This window comes from Sander lucioperca, chromosome 19, assembly GCF_008315115.2.
Source record: "Sander lucioperca isolate FBNREF2018 chromosome 19, SLUC_FBN_1.2, whole genome shotgun sequence".
NCBI lineage: Eukaryota > Metazoa > Chordata > Actinopteri > Perciformes > Percidae > Sander > Sander lucioperca.
The window spans coordinates 19288351-19309974 of NC_050191.1; the positions used below are offsets into that span (position 1 = coordinate 19288351).

General features: G+C 40.5%; 1 protein-coding gene across 12 annotated transcripts in view; it reads left to right on the forward strand.

Moving 5' to 3' along the window:
• itsn2a (intersectin 2a) overlaps positions 1–21624 on the forward strand; it is a 38298-nt gene that overhangs the window by 1817 nt on the left and 14857 nt on the right. For 7 of the 12 annotated variants that reach the window (XR_004895874.1, XM_031321882.2, XM_031321886.2 and 4 more), the window contains exons 2-18: positions 5134–5205; positions 10966–11058; positions 11159–11222; positions 11643–11818; positions 12161–12382; positions 14293–14386; positions 16777–16919; positions 17143–17206; positions 17797–17934; positions 18019–18125; positions 18211–18473; positions 18560–18709; positions 18797–18937; positions 19042–19129; positions 19228–19367; positions 20710–20790; positions 21479–21621. Coding sequence is in view for 11 of the 12 variants with exons in the window: in XM_031321882.2 (XP_031177742.1) it covers positions 5199–5205; positions 10966–11058; positions 11159–11222; positions 11643–11818; positions 12161–12382; positions 14293–14386; positions 16777–16919; positions 17143–17206; positions 17797–17934; positions 18019–18125; positions 18211–18473; positions 18560–18709; positions 18797–18937; positions 19042–19129; positions 19228–19367; positions 20710–20790; positions 21479–21621 (2114 nt within the window). In the remaining variant the exon portion in view is untranslated. The remainder of the gene's footprint in view (positions 1–5133; positions 5206–10965; positions 11059–11158; positions 11223–11642; positions 11819–12160; positions 12383–14292; positions 14387–16776; positions 16920–17142; positions 17207–17796; positions 17935–18018; positions 18126–18210; positions 18474–18559; positions 18710–18796; positions 18938–19041; positions 19130–19227; positions 19368–20709; positions 20791–21478; positions 21622–21624) is intronic. The other 5 variants (XM_031321895.2, XM_031321889.2, XM_031321894.2 and 2 more) reach the window with 2 other exon arrangements.

Consider the following 21624-nt stretch of genomic DNA (forward strand, 5'->3'; position numbering starts at 1 on the left):
TCAAAGGTTCTTTGAGTCATTTTTTTCCTCGGTGCAGTGGGTCAGCAAACCACTGGTCCTTAAAGTGACACACTGCTCACCAAATCAAAAACTAGTGCTACATGTAGCATTTTTAAACAGCTTTTGGCACTGCAACAGGGACCCATATAAGAAATACATTATTGTCAGCCTAATTGTAATACCCATTAACAAATGAAAGAAACAATGATTGTGAAAGTTCTTTGTTGACCTTGGAAACGTATTTTGAGAAAAACAATAATAAGTTGTTAAGTTGTTTTTTCATTTGTCACGATGATAACTCAGTTGCCATCGCGTGCATGATCAGATTAACCTGTTAATCACTCCCCAGGGCAAAATGTTTGCTATTTTCCTATTGGCCACCGACCCTCTATGCATTGTGTATGTTCTGTTACCTTCAACTTCTCGGTGCACACAGCAGATTACTCACGGTACTCCAATTACTGCCTAGCGCTGCAGCATTTCTAAATAATAAAAGATCGTAAAACCAGAGTTTGACACAGTGCCTCTTTACAAGCTGTTCTGCAAGGTTAGCTAACTAAACACTTGGCATGCAGTGAACCCAGGACTTTTGGGGCCCCTGTGAGTCTGGGGACCCTAAAAGTCATTGGCCAATAGTTAAGCCTTAATCGCTTAATCTAAGCGTGGAACTTCCGTCATGTTCCGTTCAAGTTGAAAGCTCCAGGAAAAAGTCAGTGGACTTTTTTGTTCAATGAAAGCATAGGCTAATTGAGAAGATTTGTAGTCTTTATGTCACACTTTTGAAATTAAAACAAATTCCAGAAAGGCTGTTGCTGTTTAACCTTCCAAGTGTTCCACCATACACCCTTCATTAAAACGTATGTGCCAATAAATCGTGATCGTTATTAAAATTGTTAGTCTAAATACATGAACACAGGGATGAGTTTGTTTTTCCAGTTATGAACAAACTTTTTTTGTACGTATTTGTTAATAAGGTTAGGGTCAGAAGTTTGCAAGCGCTGTGAGCTGTCCATATTGTGAAATAACTTGCTTCTAATACCTTTCTGCAACATAACATCGGTCACATCAGGTGAATCAAATCAAAAATGCAGACATTTCAGAAGTGCTCAAGTCCTTTCATTCACTCCATGGGTATTTAGGAATGATGTAGCGGGTGTCCTCTGTGCCTAGTGTTGATTTAGTATTGTTTATATTCAGGATGTGTCCTGTTTGAACAGAGAAGGCTCTCTAACGTAGCCAATAGCAGATACTATCTTATATTTTAAACCACATACACCTCACGGTACAAAAGTCTTTCTGTATGAGGGCAGATAAGAGACTGCTAAATACCTTCATACAAAGTGTTTACATAAGGGAGTGTGTAGCACACATATACAGTATTTACACATGCACACGCAAAGCTCAGGGGCTATAAGAGAATGCTCTTTGTGGTATCTATTTTTATAAATTAATAGTTTACCCAATAATGAATATTCTGGCATTATCCTACTTGGCTTTATGTCAGTGGAAATACTGTAAAGCATTAAAATAAAAACACATAGCGAATAACTACTGCAACAGCTTCATTTTAGCCCTCTAGAAGTATTTATTTATTTATCTGAGTTATAGTATGCAAAAAAAAAGTCTGCCGTAACGTATTTACTAAGTGTAGATTTACCACAGCACTAAATTACAACAGGTTACACACAAACTTATTTTTACATAGACATTAGTTTTTAATAAAACCAAGTAGGCAAACTGCCATGTGTAACTGTTGCATAGTTAACTGGTGTAACTGATAAGGCTAACGTTAGCGTGTTGACATATTGCTGCCTTCAAATGGGGTCGTGTTTACCGTGTTCATGAGAAGATTCCATATGATGCCCCCTTCCGTAATTTTCTGTAAGCTCTGAGTTGAAGAGTCCTGTACACAACGTCCATGTTGTAAATACAAACTCACAAAGTTGATTTGAAGGCAGCAATATGACCTGTTTAGAGTGAAGAGAAAAAGACATAATACAGTCCACAAATCTGACTTCACCCTTATGCTGGGAAACATTTATAGCTATTAAAAATTAGCTAGTTTTAGACAACATAGAATATAGTCAACAAATCTGACCTGATTTCCTAAAAATAACACATCTCAACGTACAAATAACATTTATCAATTTACGTGACCTAGTTATAACTTCATAGCCTAGAAATCTAGGTGCACCCTAGTGGCAGCAAATGTAATTTGCAGCCAGGGGGTCTAGCAACTCTCCGTTGGCTTGCGAGCTGGAAAAACCAAACTCTGGCCGGGCCAATCACATCGTGTATAGAGTCGGTGGGCGGGCTTATGGCTGCTGCTGGCGAACAGCGGTCTTCTGGAAGACTTGGAGTTAAGCTTTCTTTTGAGAAAAGAACAAAGAACGGCACTGAAGTCATTCTTAAAAAAGGAAGATGTGTTAAGAGTTTTGCCGACCAGATACGGCAAAAGTTTAATCTATCAACTAGCTCTGCTACCTTCTTCGTTGCTCTGCTTGGTTGCAGCGCTACCCTATTGCATGCAGTGGGAATTTGAAAGACAACCGTTTATCCCACCCCTCGGATTGAGCCCTGCCAATGGTGAGTTCCCAGACCCAATATCTTGATGTGGGTCTGGCTTGTCAGGCTAATAACTTTGGTTAGCAGTATTACTAGCTAGTTTGAAACTAGCTAAGTAATGCTAGCTAGTTTAGTATTATGGGTGGATAGGATACAGTGTCTACCATCCCATTTAAATGAAGATGGCTATTCACACAGTTATGTTACTACTACAAGATTTTCTATGAGTAACTGCTTCCTTTGTATTGTCTGAACATTTTTGTTTGTGTGTGTGTGTGTGTGTGTGTGTGTGTGTGTGTGTGTGTTTCTTTGTCACATTGTGTGTGAGCTTGCGCACATGTACAAGCACATAAGTGTGTATGCAGAGGCATACGCCGCAGTGAGCGGTTCATTGCTCTTAAGTAATTGGCAGTGTTGGCATGTGCAGAGAATGATTTATACTACAACAACCACCGTCTCCCCCTCCAGGAATCCACACGAAAAGAGGGAAGCCAATGATGGAGCAATAGTGTAACAAGAGCCGAAGGAGAGGAAGGGATGAACGAAATTGGGTGGAAGTCCTGTAAGACGGGATGCATGTTCGAGTGAGGGATGAATAAGAAGTAGTGGAGCTGAAATGGAAGAGATAGGGTGGAGAGTGAAGTGATGTAAAATAGTGTGAAGGAATGATTTGCTGAAAGCAGAGAGGAGATTGCTTCAACTTGACAGGAATCATGGCTGGGGAGAAACCTTGCTTGTCTATAGGCTTGTAGATAGATGGATGAAACAAGAGGAAATAAAGGGGTAGGTCTAAGTGGATGGGCTAATAGAATCTGAAGAACAGGATTGAGAGAGTTGCTGGAATACTGGAATGAGAAATTGCAGGAACAGGAAACTCAGCTTAATGTGAAAAAGGAGGGAAACTACCTCTATAAAGAAGTGTGTATTATGAATTTAAAGATGTAGGAAGCACAAATGATCAAGAATATGGGGAGTGCACTGGCAGAGCAATTGGACTGAAAAAGGATTCAGCAACAACAGCAAAGGGAAGAAAGAGGATAAATGGCATGGAAATCCAAGGGGGCATGAAACAATTGACTAGACATGGTACTCCACCTGCAGATGATTTTTGTGTGGCGGAGCTTTCTGTGGTGCAAAAAAAAAAGAGAAAGCTCATACACACACAGCGCTCATTTTCCAATTCCTGAGTATTAGCCTACCTGCACAGGCTCATCTGTTCCCTCCACCTCCTGGGACTCTGCCAGAGATCCCACAGAGGAATCTCATCAGGTGGGCCAGTCTTCATGCCCACCAGCAACAGTGGATGCAGACTGCACTCAATACATCCATAGGTCTTTGTTTTGTGTGTGGTCTGTGCAGTGCAGATACGTGTGGGCATTCAGTGTATATATATTTTATTATTCAACTTAATCAGAAATCCCCTTGATGACTCTTGTCAAAAGACAAATTTCTATACCCCTATTAGGACAAAAAAAGATATATATATATATATATATATATATATATATATATATATATATATATATATATATATCTTTTTTTGTCCTATATATACAGTATATATACTGTATTTAAATATATATCCCTGATAAGAATAGTTATATTCATAATAATAATAATAATTTGGATTTCTAATAATACATATTTTATATTTATTAATATGTAATAACTCAAGTATTTATATCCCCAATGAGACACATATTTATATTCTTAATAATACATATTTGTATTCGTAATAAGAAAAATATGTATATCCCTGCAAAAAAGATTGATGAAAAGTTTTTATATTCCTGACATTTTTTATTTTTAATGAGGCACATTTTTTTATTTCTAATTTATGTTCCTACTAAGAATATGTATATTCCTAATGACTGAGAGAAATACATTGATAATAAGGCACATATTTATATCTTTATATTTATACATTTTAAACAAATATTTTGATTCCTGTCAAGACAAATAGCTGTTTATATTCCAGATAAAATAAATATTTCTATTTGTAATATTAGAAATATTTATATTCCCAATAAGAGCCAAAGCCATAATGGTAATTGCACGAAAAGGCAAACAACAGACAGACATGTTAACAATGGAGAAATAAAGATTCACTTTGCAAAAAGCTGCTGGCTTGAGCGGCCATCTGTGATCTGAGAGCAGACAATGATGAATACTTCCTTCCCGTAAGACCACCATCATTTTTCCCCTACTCTGTCTCCCTTAACTGTCTGCCCTCCTCTTGCATACTTCTTCCTAGTGGCATTGTCTGTATCTCTGCTCTTCCTTCTTTTCTCCTCATCCTCCCCTCTCTCTGTCATTTTGTCCCCCTCCTCTCCCTTTATTTCCCCTCCTCTCTCATCCCTTACCGTGTTAGCCGTTCAGTATGCCGTCCTTGCATTGTTAACAGGGGGATGAGATATATTTTTTTTCGCTCTTGCACGCATTTATATCATTTCCATTCTCTTTCGTACTCACACATGCATGCTTGCGTTCCTCACTTACTGTACACCCGTTGCTCCGTGACACACACAAAATCACACTCACTCCTTCTCCCTCTCTCTTTCTCTGCAGATGTCTGAGAGCTAGCCAGCTGAGTAGAGGACTCACCTCTCTGCCTGTGCTCTCCACCTGCAGCCATGAATGGTAAGAACACTTTGTCTTGTTCATGATGTGTTTGTTTGCGGGTGGTAAATATGCACTTTGGGGAGAGTGTTCAGGGCGGAAATTAGTAACTTGAAAAGAATAGTTTGATGGGGAATAAAAAAAAGAAAGAAGCAAAAACAGAGAGACAGAGCTGACCAATAAGTAGCAGTTGTGTAGTGCCTTTTTCCCCTCTGATTATCTTCCTGTCAAGACTGAAAGATGCATTTGTCCTTACAGTCAGTTGTAAACTGCACCCTGACATTGCATTAAAGATATTGATCATGGGCTGTAGGACCAGACTTTAAGATGAAAACGTAGTAGTTTGGATGTAGCCTAAACTGAACCCACCTTTCATCCTGTGACACTTTGCGCAATAAATTACAGCCAATTCTATGTCGTATAAACCTCTTCAGCAAAGAGCGCTTGAAGGAATATTAGATATTATTATTTTTATTTTTTTAATTCCTTTTATGCGTATCATGAGCTATTCTGCTGTATATTTCTGTGTGGGGAGCTGCCTCTGTTTCTGTTCAATCTTGGATGTGATGCATCTCTTTCGTCCTTGGTGTGGACAGAATTACTCAATAGTGTGTGTATGTGTGTGTTAATCCTCTTGTTTCATATAGAACAGTAGTTGCTGCTCCTTAAGGGCCTCTATGGTAAAAATGCCTCAGAGAAAGTGTGTGTGTGTGTGTGTGTGCGTGCGTGTGTGCCTGCGTGCATGCCTGCGTGCGTGCCTGCGTGTCTGCCTGCCTGCCTGCATGTGTGCGTGCGTGCGTGCGTGCGTGCGTGCGTATATGTGTCGGATGCATCTTGTCCACATGACATATATTCTGCATTTTAACAAAGTGCCAAACCCCCACAACTACACTCTCTGCTTTTAGGCTGAGCTCTTTGCTTTATTGCACCCTAATGGACATGGTGAATCTGAAATGAGGCAATTGTAAAGTCATTAGTCAGTCAGTTTTCCAAACAGGTGGACAGTATGCAACAGCATGTGTTCGTTGACTGAAATGCTGCAGCGTGCAGAGACTGTTGATCAACTGTACCTATCCGCAACATCATCTTGTCCTCCCCAGGTGAAGCGTTTCATATGTAAATATAGTTATGAAAGCAGTGATGCGGTTTCCCCTCAGAAGGCCGGCGCTGGGTGTCTGGAGATTTGATTCCAGCGTCTCCTAAGGCCGGTACAGCACCTAGACAACAGCACACAGGCTGACAAAGGGAAGTAATACCACACAAGGCAGAGGCTCTTTGTGTTGCAGCTGCTGAGAGGGTGAACTGTGGTACAGTTGGTTTAAATTCTGCACAGACGTTGTTGCTCTGAAAGCTATTCCATATAAGTATACTGCCGGGTTTTTTTTTCTGTGGATAGTCTGCGTTATATTGTCTCAATATCTGCTGAAGGGTTCTTGTGTATTGGCTCAGAGTTTGTCTTCTAGGTTGCTGTGGAAGCTGTTCCTATTAGTATTACAGTCCAGGTTGCAGACTTGACAGCGTATGTCAGGATGGATTTACATTGACAGCCTGGAAGAGTCAAAATGTTAATAGAAACCCAGGGAAAAAACAACAGAAAGACAAGATAAGAATGCTGGTTTGCAAAAGACAGCAGAAGCTACATTTAAGAAATAGTTAGTTAATAAATAGTAACATTTTGGGATATACACTTATATCTAAAATGTTCCCAGAGTTAGATGGGAAGATTGATACCACTCTTATATTTATCTGTTATATACTGTAGTTATATATGAACCTATAACCAGGTGATGGGTAGCTTAGCAAAAAGAGTTAAGGGTGGCTAGCTGTTTCCCCCTTAGCTTTTTTTTTTTAACCTTTGGGCAGAGCCAGGCTAGCTGTTTCCCTCTGCTTTCAGTCTTTTTGCTAAGCTAAGCTAACCATCACCTGGCTCCAGCTTTATATTCGGAGTGGTATTGACCTTTTCATTTGACTCTTGGCAAGAAAGCAAATAAGTGTATTTCCTAATATGTCAACAATGTTCCCACTAAAAACTTTTACAACAAACAGCAGTCCTTTGTTCATGTCTTGTAAGTAAAAGTTATTTTGAAAAACAGATTTAAAACCTATAGCTTAAAAGACTCATTATAAGCAGCTTTTAAATGCATATTGTACAATTTGGCACCTTTTTATCTGGTCTCACATTCAGTGGCCAAATGTTTTCAACACAAGTGTCAAGCCACACAAGACCCCTATGTATTCTGCCATTGCTGTGTGAGAAGCTTTGTGTTGCCCCACTTATTCATTCACCGTGCATTCAGCCTTTTGCTGATATACACACGCTGAATCAACTGACAGGCCTGTGGATGTGGCCACGCTAGCTACATGTCCCAGTGGCACTGTGCTAAATATCACCCCCCTTTTTCTCACTTACAATAGCTTCTAAATGAGGTCTGTCAAAGCCAACGAGACGATGTGGAGAATACTCACATCTCGGTGCGTGATTAATTACATTCTCCTTTTTCAAGGCTGCAATTTTGCTGACAATGCCAAAACTAGGTCGGGCGCTGCAAGGTACCAACATTGGCTTTGTCAGGGAAAAAGCATATACCTGAACAGGTGTTGCCGTGGCGCTTTAGACCAGCTCAAGGCAGTCGGCCAGGGTGTTTGTCAACAATCAGACATCTTTCAGTTAAGCAAACAGCTGGCAGTTTTTGATTATGAAAGTTTAATCTTCCTCCCTTAAGCTCTGTTGTTCTGGCTGCTTATAAGGAGCTGCTGTGCTGTAACTTTGTGTCATTCCTCAGAGATATATGTGTGTAGATTGTGTGTGTGTGTGCTGCAGCCAACAAGAGCCAGTGGGGTGTTTGGGTTAGCGTCAGGGAGGAAGTTCCATCATGGGCAGCATGGTATTTCCTGAAGCTGCTGGTGAACAAATTACACCCTAGATACCAGGTCTATAAAGACACACTCCCATAATAGCACAAAGAATTGTATTTTGCTATTTTATATTGCAGCTACTATATTACAGCTATAGTTCTTGTCCTTAGCTATGCGACTTCATTCCTACTTTCTGAATCTTTTGCATCTACCAACTCTCCCCTTATAATAGTATTGTTGTTCATGTTGAGATGAAAAGTTTAGAGACAACTTCCTGTGTAAGATATTCTCTGTCATCTTAGGATAAGAATCTGAATCAGATTGGCTTTTTTAGTATCCCAAGTAGATTGTTGTTGACAGTACTTGTGGTAACAAGGGAATATGGCATCACAGTCTTCAGTCTTAAGCAGCTGTGTTTTTATATAGATTTGTTGTTTCCTTGCCATGAATTATTATGACAATTCTCTTAAGTATCTAAACCATGGCTTCCAATTAGATTTACATTTTCTTTTTTTTGTATTTCCTGTTCAAATTTTTACTATAGCAACATTCCATGTCCATTTTTTTTCTTCATTATTTATGTATCAGATCAGTTTGGGGGTAAATTTCATTAAACAAGTTATTTTAGTTTTCTTTATGAAATTGATTGTTGAGGTAAATCACACATTTTCATAACAAACTGAGGATGAGCTTATGATGATAGGAGGTGAATTATTCTAATTACAATTTCTCAACATGTTTTCATTTCACACTAAACTCACTGTTATGAAAAATCTGTGTAAAGATTTTGTTTGAGGGTTGTACCGTTGTGATCGCTATGGTTACAGCCATTAGCATCAAGGAGGCCCATCTGCTGCTGTCGAACAGAGGAAGATGAGCTACATATGAGCTGATAAACAAAATTTGTTCAGTTTTTCCCCCCTGTTGTTGTCCATTGATAACTTTGCAACTGCCAACTTGACAGCTGTAGCATTGGCTAGTTTCTTTTATCAACCCATCTGTTTCTTCTTTCTCAATGTAGTTTACAGTCAATAAACCAATACATCACTCAGCCTCTCTAGTTCAAACTCATCTTCTGTGCATCATTCTCCTTCTTTATCTCCGCTGTCGTGACTTATTATCTGTCATTGTCTCCTTATCTACATCTCCTTCCTTCAATTACTGCCATATGGAGAGATCCATCTGTGCACAATGTCAATACTGTCAATTTCATTAATTAAAAATGGCTCCCAAGTTATGTAATAGAAATGAATGGAAAGGCTTTGAGGATACCCTGATCGTGTTATGATTTGATTCATTTCATGGATTCCTCTTATGATTAATTGATTATCAGCTCCGATGATAATCTCTTATCCCCCTCTTTTAAAGACATTTTACGAAAATGAGTATGAATTGAGTTCCATACCCCTCACATAGCACACTGGACTTCATGTTTAATTCATGGCCAACCCTGAACTTACCTTGAGATATGCAGGAGTGGAGCAGAGTGAAAAAAAGCTGACTAGACATTTTTATACATTAATCATTGTCGGGTGTTGGTTAAGAGTGGTTCCATCTGAGGGGGAGATCTAATTTGGGATGGAGATTATGCAGACTTGTTGGATGGCGAATTTGAAAAAGACAGTGTATATTAAATTTGGTATGAGCATTTCTGCTTTGGGGACTTTTAATGTGTTGCTGCATTTGTGTGTGTTGAGTAGTGGAGCGCAGCCCACACATCATGGTTTAAAATAGCTTTCTTCTAATATATTTTCTTGCTGTCATATTTATGAAAGTTTGGGGCTCCAAAATGTAGCTGGTATTATAATAAAGCAGGATCTTCTTGTTTTCAAGATTCTTATACATAGCAGTGCCGGTGACAGCAGCTGTTGACGTTGTGTAGAATTACAGTATATTGAAATGTTAATGTGTGGTGTATATACTGTATGCATTTGTGAGTTTGCATCTCTGTCTGAGCTTTTGTAGTGTTTGTAGTGACTTTTCAGTCATGCTAGTGGCGTTGCTCTTTGGATGGCAATGTCAGTCTATGCCATGAAATTTTGTACAGACATTCATGGTCTCCAGAGGGTCAATCCTACTGACTTTGGTGACCCCCAACTTTTCGTCTAGTGCCACTATGAGGTTGACAGTTTTGTTGAAAATGTCCTCATATAATCTTTTTTTCTCCCTAAGGCACTTTTTCCTTTGATATGTGAAAGTGCAGTGGAGGACAGGTAGTCTATATCCTTGACGTTCCACTTTCGGGATTGTTCCGGTGCTGCAGGAAATTTCCTTCCGCTTTCTTTGTGTTAGAATTTTAAATTCGGTGGATTTATGAGGACAATTGTTGACTGCTCCTCAGATCTCTGCAGGGTAAATTGAGACAGCTAGCTCGACTATCTGTCCAATATGAGTTTTCTCTCGCACAACTATTTTACAGCGGCTCCGTGCGGAGCTTAGCACAGCCCATGATGATTCTGATTGGTTTAAAGAAATGCCATTAAAACAGAGCACGTTTTCCTCCCATCCCCGAATGCTATGTGGAGTAGCGAGACTCTCCTTGGTTCAACTTTGAACTTGTTAAAATTTTTACTATAGTAACATTCCATGTCCATTTTCTTTTCATTATTTATATAGCAGATCAGTTTGGGGGTAAATTTCATTAAACAAGTTATTTTAGTTTTCTTTATGAAATTGATTGTTGAGGTAAATCACACATTTTCATAACAAACAGAGCTTTAAACTGAGGATGACCTTATGATGATAGGAGGTGAATTATTCTAATTACAATTTCTCAACATGTCTTCATTTCACACTAAACTCACTGTTATGAAAAATCTGTGTAAAGATTTTGTTTGAGGGTTGTACCGTTGTGATCGATATGGTTACAGCCATAACAAGACAAGACAAGACAGTCAGTCAGGATTGTCTCTTGGTTTTGTCCAGGCGGAGCCAGTGTGTGGGAAATCACTCCAGAGGAGAGGACGAAACACGACAAACAATTTGACACCCTCGTCCCCATCCTCGGCTATGTCTCAGGTAGGCTGTTGTCATAACAAACACAAGTGGTGTCATCAGTGGTTCGACTGTATCAAAGGCCCGTCTCTCTGAACCCCAGTCATTTTTTTTTTGTCTTTAGGAGAACAAGCCAGGAAATTCTTCCTCCAGTCTGGCCTGCCTGCTTCTGTCCTGGCTGAAATCTGGTAAGCACCTACTAACCACACTGTTAAGCCAGAGCAAGTAGGTCAGTAGGTCCAACCTTTGTTTTTTGCCAGAGTTAGTTTGGTCCTTTCGGCCTACTTTTTACTTCCTGTTGAGCTCTCACTTCCTTCACAGCCTGCCCCACCTAGTAAACTGTGTGGAAGAGGGGGGAGAAAGTGTGTGTGTGTGTGTGTGTGTGTGTGTGTGTGTGTGTGTGTGTGTGTGTGTGTGTGTGTGTGTGTGTGTGTGTGTGTGTGTTTGGTGTTTGGTGTTTGTTTTGGTGTTTGTGTTAATAACGCTACTAGAATTCAATCCAACCAGAGCCTTGTGTAAGTCTCACCCTTTCTACTGTCTCAATAAAGCACACTTTGATCATATTATACCTCAGCGTTCTCTCTCTCTCTCTCCTCCTCCTCTTGCAGGCACCTAGCTGACATGGACTGCGATGGGAAGATGGACAGACAGGAGTTTTCCATCGCTATGAAGCTCATTAAACTCAAACTTCAGGGGCGGAATTTACCATCTGTCCTGCCAATTACCATGAAGCAACCTCCTGTCTCCAATTCTGCTTCAACCATCCCTTCATCTGCACGTTTTGGTAAAGATTTCTCAGAGGATATTACAGCCACAGTCCAACTTAAGTTCCACTACATTTTACTCTTTTTTTTTTTTTTTCTTTTTTTTACAACCTAACCTCTTAGAAGTGTTGCTTCACATAGGAAAATAACTCATACATTTGAGTTTTATTTCAAAATGGGATGCTTATGTTTTTGAAAAAGAAATAGTTCCTCTCACAAAGTGATTTAACTCAGATGAGTTACAGTAATTTTCAGGGGTTTCCTTCTACACAATGAACCCATTTTAAAATGTTATGTTATTCTGTTTTGTGAAACAGTGTTCTTGATCTGTTCATGTTCACATGTGTGTTTCCTCCTTATAGGAATGGGTTCTATGCCAAACCTGTCAATTGGTCTCTCATCCATGTCAGCTATGTCAGCCATGCCCATCCTAACACCCATCATGGCTAACCCCTCCATGCACTCTGTGCAAACCTTGGTGCCAACACCAATGACTCTGCCCCTCATCACCTCCCTGGGAAACTCTGGACTCCCCAACGGCAATGTCAACCTCCTCACTCCACCTCTTGTTCCCAACAATGCAGGTTGGTTCTGCAGTGGAACCATTCTGATTTCACGGGACACATAAAGTAGATATTGATTAGTGGATTAGCACCAATTTATTCAGACTTAACCTGGGATCAAGAAGGTGAATGTATGCTGAAGATGTCGGATTATGTTCCAGAGTAAAAGGGATATTTCACTGGCACACATCACTGTGAGACTAAATGCAAAAGAGGACAAAAACAGCATAGATAAAGAGCTTGTGCTATTCTGCACAATAGCATAGAATAGCATTACAGCTGGGAACACAGATACAAGTTAAATGAGAAGAATAAATGTGCATGTTCTCATCTTTTTGGGTGCTTGACCCTTTAGGTGTAAATCTACTCAAACTTTTACAAGGTCCTTGGACCAATTGTACCAGCTCTTTGTAGGTTGAAACTAGTCTAATTATAACACAACACAAGTGTTTACTAAGTTGAGATGAGGCATCAATAAGTTAAAAACAGGTTACATCACACAGTTTAGCTCAAGTACAATAGTTGTTATTAAATATTTAAACAAAAAAAAAAAGTAACTTTCAGGTTTAACTGCTACATGGCTAACTGAACCAACGACAAAGCTAATGTTAGCTTGCTAACATGTGACCCATGCTGAATGAAGAGTAAAACGAGTTAAGGTCGACATGTTTGACCTAATAACGATGTAAACTAAAAAGATGTTAAATTATATTTCACAAAAAAAAAAACTTGATATAGGCTACCTTAAATTACAAAACGTTATGCTAATAGCATCAGACTGAAATAACATGACCAAATAGCGTCGATTAGGTTAGCATAATGGAATATTTCCTTCTATTTCAAAAATATGTAAATACTACTAACTCTGACACACACTGATTTCTCCAATTATGCATAATTCAACAAAGTCCTGCCTAAATTTGCACAGGACAGCTTCTGATGTGACAGTTACTTCCTGTTTACATTAAAGTCTTAACTAAAGACAGTTCATAACATTTAATGGTGCAAAATGATTAAGTAAATCACTAGTTTGAAACAAACTAGCAGTAGAGCTTAGAAAGGACTTAATGCACAAAGTTAGTGGGATTTATGAATAACTAGTGCAACCCAATCCTGTTGTCTTATGTTTAGTTTATCAGGGTCAGTTGGGTTTATGATGCAGTGTAAATGTGGTGTAGTTTTCATATTGCAACATGAAAGGGCTGCACCATATCTATCTACTTCCTGAGGTCTTTTATCTGACTGGAATGGAATATGGAAGCATCTGTATATTATATACAGTATGTGTATGTATGCAAGCTATGTAACAGCTGTTTTTTTACCACCAAAGAGATGAATCACCACAGTCTTTAGTTGGTGTACGTATTAGATAAAAACATTGATATTAGTTTTGGGTTCACATATATAATATATTGTTTACTTATTTATTTATTTTTAATTTCTCTTTTATTTGACTGTGTACTCTTCATCTCTCACCACCTCCATCTGTCCTTTGGCTGCTCCTTTCATTCTCACTCTGTTCAAGCACAATTTTTGGCTGTGAAATGCGCAATCTAATGAGTGTGAGTGTGAAATATCTCTATTATTTGGTGTTCCCTCGATCTTAATTCCCCCCTCTCTCTGCTGCAATGCCACAGCTCTGGAGACTAACCCTCTTTAGCGCAGGGTTGCAGAAAACAGCAGTTTGTTTTTAGCCAGATGTCAATAACCTTGCTGATGGAACTCTGTGTGATACTACTGTAAAGTATGAGGAGATAAGATTAGATGTAAACACGTTCAAGGGCAACTGCACCATGCACGGCTACAGCATGTCAAAGGTTGATTGCATAAGAAAAAAGCACATGCACACTCAGTGTACTTACACATTTCCTCATATTACCTTGAGTTTTTCAAAATGATATTTAACTAACTGCCTCCAACCCTATTTGCAGCGCTCCCTGTCTCTGGTTACTCCTCTCCTATGGCGTTCTCTCCATCCACCGGCATGTCAAAGGCCAACTCTCTTCTGGACCTTGGATCCAGCAGGTAAGACCCAGATTGTAAATAAATACATAGCCTACTGTTTAAAATAACCATGTCAGCTCCCCCAAATAGCATGTAAAGAGAATTTTGTCAGCACATCAAGTTCCTCCTGAAACCTACATTTATAATCAAGTACTCAAGTTCCGTGTGATTTTTGTGGAAGATGTGAGGATTTCTAAAATGCACCATTTATTATGCAGTGATTTTAAGGGAAAGGCTGGTATAAACACATACTGCCAGCCCATTAGTCCAGTGCTTACAAAGAAGCAGAGTTTTTGCAGGGAAGGGTTAAGGATCTGAATGCAGGCAGTGATGAAACATGTAGATAACAGAGAGAGCAGGAAGGGCATTTTGAAATCAGATGTTCTAGTTGGAAGTGGGCTTGTTTAGTCACAAACATTCAAGTCAAATGGCATTCCTACAAGAGGAGGTCACTATTACTGTAAACTTTTGTTTTGTCCCAACAACTACTGATTGTATTGCCATGAAATTATGTACAAATAGTCATCGTTCCCAGAGGATGAAGCCTACTTACTTTGGTGATCCCCTGAAATTTCCTCTAGCCCCACCATGAGGTTCACATGTGTAGTTCTGAGTGAACTATTTTAACAAATACTGGATGGATAGCAATGAAATATGGCACAGACATTCATGCCCCCCTCAGGTTGAATTGTATAACTTTGGTAGGCCTAACCCGTGGCTTTCCCTCTAGTGCCACTGTTTCAAATTTTGTATCTGTCCAATACTTTGGTTTACAATGACAGACCCATCTGCCCTTAAGCTGTTTGTGCTTATTGTTAATTTGTAAATGCTAACAAGCTAAACTAAGATAGTGAGCGTGATATTACACCTGCTAAAGCATGAACTGTTAGGAATGTTAGTACTGCTAATGTTAGTACTCAAAGCACCGCTGTATCTGTGTGCGGCCTCATAGAGCTGCTAGCGTGGCTCTGGACTCTTAGTCTTGTTAAAATGTAAAAAAACAGTGTTTGTGTTTAAGATGAGTTGTGTAAAACATGTTATGTGGATTAAAGGAGATATATGCACTAATGTTTAGGTGGCCAATTCTAATAACTTGTCAGTGGGGGGTTGTCACATTTAAATGCTAATAATATCACATTTATTATCAGCCATGAATGTTAGCTTGTATCTCAAAGGGAGGTGGAAATATGAGATAGCGACTGGAGGGGTTTGTAGTCCTACATCTAAACTTTCATTTGTGTTTTTGCACAAAGCACCTAATCTCGGCATGGAATAGTTCCAGTAGTGAGATGTAATGAGGAGTAAACAAAGAAGAAACCCGAGTCTGGGAGTTTCTTTTTTCGCAGCTTCAGCAAAAAAAGACAAAAGCAATATCTAATATCCTTGATCCTTCTCATTATGTGGTTTGGGAAAAGGATCGGAGTAGTATCTGATTTCATTTTGAATGTGTTGTTCTAAATAGCCCAGTGTTTGTCCTGGCCTCCAGGTCACGGTGGTAAGGCAAGCATTAATAAGAGTGTTACGATGACAAATACCAGTACAGGTTGATCCAGCAGCCACCCACATCACTTTGACCTTCCAGTCCTAATTCTGACATCCTCTCATATCATGTTCTTGTCCGGTTGTTGTTGTTTTCTTCAGACCCATAACAAGTTTTTATTTTTTTTAAGATTATTTTTTGGGGCATTTTAGGCCTTTATTTATATGGGACAGCTTAGACATGAAAGGGGATAGAGAGGGGGAATGACATGCAGCAAAGGGCCGCAGGTCGGAGCCAAACCCGCGGCCGCTGCGTCGAGGAGTAAACCTCTACATATGGGCACCCGCTCCACCAGGTGAGCTAACCAGGCGTCCCCATTACAAGTTTTAATATGGTGGACTTTTTCCTTCTTGGTCGCACACATACAGATATACACACACACACACACACACAGACAAAGAAAGAAAGAAAGAAAGAAAGTAAGCCCTTGGGCAGTGGGAGGATCCCCCATTGCATGTCTCATTGTCTCCCTGAAACCTCTTCTTTTATTTTAGAGGAGTGTTGCAAGTTTCCACCCAGCTATAATGATTAAAAAAAAGTACATTCTCCTCAAATGACCATCACCGACCCAGCCTATCCTTTTTGCAGAGGCATTGTTTATAATAAAAACACAACGGCTGATTAGCATAGCCCGAGTGTACGCCATTGTCTCGTTTCAGAGAGTAATTATCTACGTGGTCGCTCACTTCCTCTGCAGCTAATTAAGAGCTGTGAGATAACAGCTGGGAGTCTCGGAGCAATTAGTGGTTTTCAGACGAGGCTTGAATACAAGGGAGAAAGGGAACGCTGACCACGTAATATTATTCTGTAATTTCCCTTTAGGTGATATATTGGTGTGTCGACATGCCTCTCTTTTTCTCTCTGTCCGTAGTTCAAATTCTTCCTCCACCACGTCGTTGGCCAGTAACTCTCCAAAGACAGGTGCAAGTGATTGGGCCGTTCCGCAGGGCGCGAGACTCAAGTACCGACAGCAGTTCAACACGCTAGACAAGCTCATGAGTGGCTACTTGTCTGGTAGGTCCCACACAGACACAGGTGTCTACAGTATACACACTCCAACCCTAACTAAACACAGGGTTCTCAGGACAGCTTGGCTGCTCATGAGTGGCCTTCTCAAAGTGATTGCTCTTAACCCCACTTGACAGAACGTGGCAGTCAGATGTACCCAAACACGTTCACATCAGTTGGCATGAGAATTCACTCTGTTATTATTTCTGATGTTATTTTTACTATGCAGGACCTCAGGTTAGAAATGCGCTGATTGCATCCAATCTGACCCAGACTCAGCTCGCTACCATCTGGTGAGTATAAGGTGTGTGTGTGTGTGTGTGTGTGTGTGTGTGTGTGTGTGTGTGTGTGTGTGTGTGTGTGTGTGTGTGTGGCAGAGATAGATGGATAATGCCATTGAATCTCAACGACACTGGTATTTTTGCTTCTTCACCTGTGGAAATGATTGCCATGACCCAAAACCTTCACATGAATATGATTTATTGCCACTTGGTTTGTCATTTAACATGACTTTCCAAAAAAGGAAAAAAATTAAAACCTTAACGAAGCCGAAAAAGCCACATTTTTCTCTCAGGAGTTAGTGAAAACGAAAACAGAGCTAAAAGGAGAGTGAGCATAGGACTCATGAGCCAGGTGGTTAGAAACATCTGCAAATGAATGTTAATGTTGCTCTGTGCCCACTGGATGTGGAAATAGGCAACTGTTTGCGAACTTGTTCCTCATAACAACCTCATGAGGTGATAATTTGTCAATGTTTTCAGCTTGTTCCACTGCCTCCAAAGAAAACAGTAGCGCTTCTACAAAAGCATGATATTCTAACCAAAAAAGTTACAGATCATCTTTATTGCTTTACAATGTGAGTTACTATGTTGTGCGTATATAGGACCTTGGCAGATGTGGATAAGGACGGTCAGCTACAAGCTGATGAGTTTATTCTGGCCATGCACCTGGTGGACATGGCTAAAACTGGCCGACCCCTACCCCTCACACTGCCTCAAGACTTGGTCCCTCCCTCTTTCAGGTAAGATACACACACAGATTGACTCACTCACTGGATTCATTAATACATTCATTATAACTGCAGAGATTCTTTTTTTCATTTCAGAGGAGGAATCAAGCCCAGTGAGCTTGTTAATGGAACGGGGCCCTACATAACTCCCTGTTTAATAGACACACCAGAGATAGAACCTGCACAAAAGACCAAGAGCAGTGGTACGACATGTCCTGCACACTGTATGTTTTGTTGAAATTTGAGTCTTTGGTCTTACTCTGTGTCATTCCTTTCTCTTCTTCGTAGTGTCCTTCGAGGACAAGCTGAAGGAAAACTTTGCGCGAGGCAGTGCCGAGCTGGAGAAACGCCGACTGGCTCTGGAGGAAGAGCAGAGAAAGGAGAGGGACAGGAGAGAGAGGGAGGAGAGGGAGGCTCATGAAAGGAGGGAGAGGGAGGCAAGGGAGCAGGAGAACCGCAGGAGGCTGGAGGATGAGAGGCGGTTGGAGAGGCAGAGAGAGATGGAGAGACAGAGGGAGGAGGAGAGGCGTAGAGAGCTGGAGAGGAAGGAGGTGAGCAGGAGAAGTAGCCTCACCTGCGAGATGCTGAACATCTAGATTGCCATATCCGGTGACCATGTTCCTTCGGTTTTTTTTAGGCAGCGAAGCAGGAGATGGAGCGCCAACGAAGGGAGGAGTGGGAGCATGGGAAGAGAGAGGAGCTGGGCAGGAGGAGAGAGGGGGAGCAGGAAGAGATTTCCCGACTCAGGGCCAAAAAGAAGAGTCTAGAGCTGGAGCTGGAGGCTGTGGTGAGACTGCACTAACATTCAAAAATGTGTACTTAGAAGCAAGAAAGCATGGGCACACACTGATATCAATTGTGCCCGGTCTCGCAGGGCAACAAGCACAAGCAGATCTCAGACCGTCTCCGTGACGCTCAGAGCAAGAGGCGGATCCTGAAGGAAGAGGTGGATCTTGTCAATCAGAAGAGGAACACACGCATCATAGAGATCAACACGTTGCAGCTTCAGCTTGAGGTTAAAGAAATGCTTTTGCTTTCACTTCCTCCCCTTCAAATATATATATTCCCATGAATGTTTTTTGTTTTCATTCTGTTTGTATGCCTCTGTGTTTGCCATAGGACTGGCAGAGGAAGCTCCTACAGCTGGTCCCAGAACAACAGAGGCTGAACGAGAAGCTGCGAAACATCAACCTCAACAAACTCTCCTGTGGGTGAACAAACGCCTGCTTGCACAACACAAAGACATCATAGCGCTCACTGAATTCTCTCCCTTGCTCACTCTGATCTTTGACCTTTGCCATGTAGCGGTGACTCTGACCTCTATGACCGGGAGTGTGACGGAAAAAGGCGTGAATTGTCGGAGACTGAAGGACCAGCTGGACACTCTGGAGAGGGAGACCACAGACAAACTGGCTCAAATGGAGCAGTACAACAAGGAGCTTAAGGTCAGCGGTCGGCACAGACTAATTCAGGATATTTAATGACCTTTTTAGCCCTTTTAGACTTTTTCAATTCAACCCAACCCAAATTAGCACAGGACGAGCCACGTCAGCCTGCTGCAGATGAGGTCAGATCACAGATTATAGAAAAACTTTGATGTCTGTTGTGTCACCCATAGGTCTTTGTAGGGAACATGTTGTAGCTTTGAAGAAGTTTAGCTTCACTTCTCAATATCTTGGTCACTTGTTGGAGGCAGAAAATTTAAGATTTGAAATATTGTGACGTGCCTGGGTGGAGCTGGAGTTGTTAATACATTAATGCTGCGTTCCGTATTGATTTAACTTAAATACACAAAATAAGAAAGTTTCACGTAAAAAAAAAAAAATCTAAAACTTTATAGCATACGTTCGAAGTAGATTAGCAAATATGTCACATTTACACAATTAAAACTTGCGTATGGTCTTTTAAGTATTATCATATTTTTCAAAATTGCCATGAAAGAAATAGTTTGACATTTTGGAAAATATACTAATTTGCTTTGTTTCTAAGTGTTAGATCTTACTCCCTGCAAGAAAGCAAATAAGTGTAATTTCTAAACCTAAAAAGAAAAGAAAAAAAAAGAAAATAATTGGCTCTTGAGGCCCTAACTCTTTTTGGAAAACAGTTGGGTATTTTTAGAACAACACTATATGATGGATTACACCAATGTTCCAAACCAGAAGCTGTATTTTTTTATTTCCTTCAGCAATGGTTTATTGGAATAGAACAGCGTGAGTTTAACACTTAAAATGCTACTGGAAAATCTTGTTCAGTTGGTCATGGTAAACTCTAGAGTTTCACCCTTTAGGCAAAGAAAACCTTGTTACCTAACCCTTACTGCACACATACGGACTCAGACGTACACACTTTCTGGCAGAAAGTCTGAAAATTCAATACCTGTGGTGTATGATGTAATGCCTTCTCACAATGTCAACATCAATCTGATACTAATAGTTGCAGCGTCAAAATTCCTGCTCTCTCTCTCTTTTGGTCTGTTAAAATGTTTAACTTAACACTTTTAACGTCTTTCTTTCTCTCCTCCGTCCCTTTTTCTATGCTTCCCTCTACCTGGACATCTTTCTTACTAATTTACGTTCATCTCGTCTCTGGTTTTCCATGTTTATTTTCTTTTTTTTTTCTGATGCTTCTTTTCTTTCTGCTTTCCTTTTTTTTTTTAAATCCGTCTTACAACTCACCTCTGTTTTCCTCCTTTCATTATTATACCTTCTGTCCATCCCCTTCTCTCCGCTCCTCTATTCTCTCCCCGCTTTCCCTCCCACCATCATCACACTGTGTGTTCTTTCTTAGCTTGGGGATATGGATGACTGTGTCCTGCGGGGCCTTCTGTCTCTGCTGGCCTGCCTCAGCCAACTCTTCCTTCTCATCAAGGTTATCTTTCTTCCTCTCTGCGTCTCTCACTCTACCTCCCACTGTGTAATCTTTTTCACCACCACTCCTTATTAGGGTTTTTTTTTCATCTCACCTCTTGTTTTCCCTCAAGCCTCAATGTTTAATCTTACTCTCCTTTTCATCCTGAGATGATTCGATCTGTTCGCTCATCCATGCTTTTTTTGTCTTTTGACTCACCAAATGGAGCTCTGCTTTGGTACCATGTACCATTTGTTCTAGCCTGTGTTTTCTGTGTAAACAGGATGCACCCTGATGGTAACACACACACACAGAATGCTTAACCCGCAGGATTTCCCTGTTAGAAAGGGGAAAAATTTGAACTCTGCATATACATATAGGCCTATACACACATCTGCATGTTTCTGTGAATGGCTGCCAGTTTGTGGACTTTTTTTTTACATCAGTTTCACATGTTTGGAAATGATTGTATTTGTACTATTGCACCAAACATGTGTAGTTTGTAGAGATGAGTTTTGCAACACATGTGATGTAGAGTACTGTACATCCTCTACATTGGCTGTTTTATGGTCAGAGCAGAATGAAAGCTTGCATATAGTTGTGTTGTGCTTTGTGGCTGATCATAACCCTGTCTCTGCATTCTTATACTGGTTGATGCTTGTGTCTTTTATGCCTTTCTCATGCATTGTACATTCTGTGGCTGCATCAGGAGCTGAGGGAGAAGCAGGTGAGGCAGCAGGCTGTCCTGGACGACCTGCACAGAGTCAAAGAGGAGAAACTTAGAGAGCTGCAGAGGCGCAGGGAGGAGGAAATGGAGAGGAGAAGGAGGGAGGAAGAAGAAGAGGCAGCCAGGTG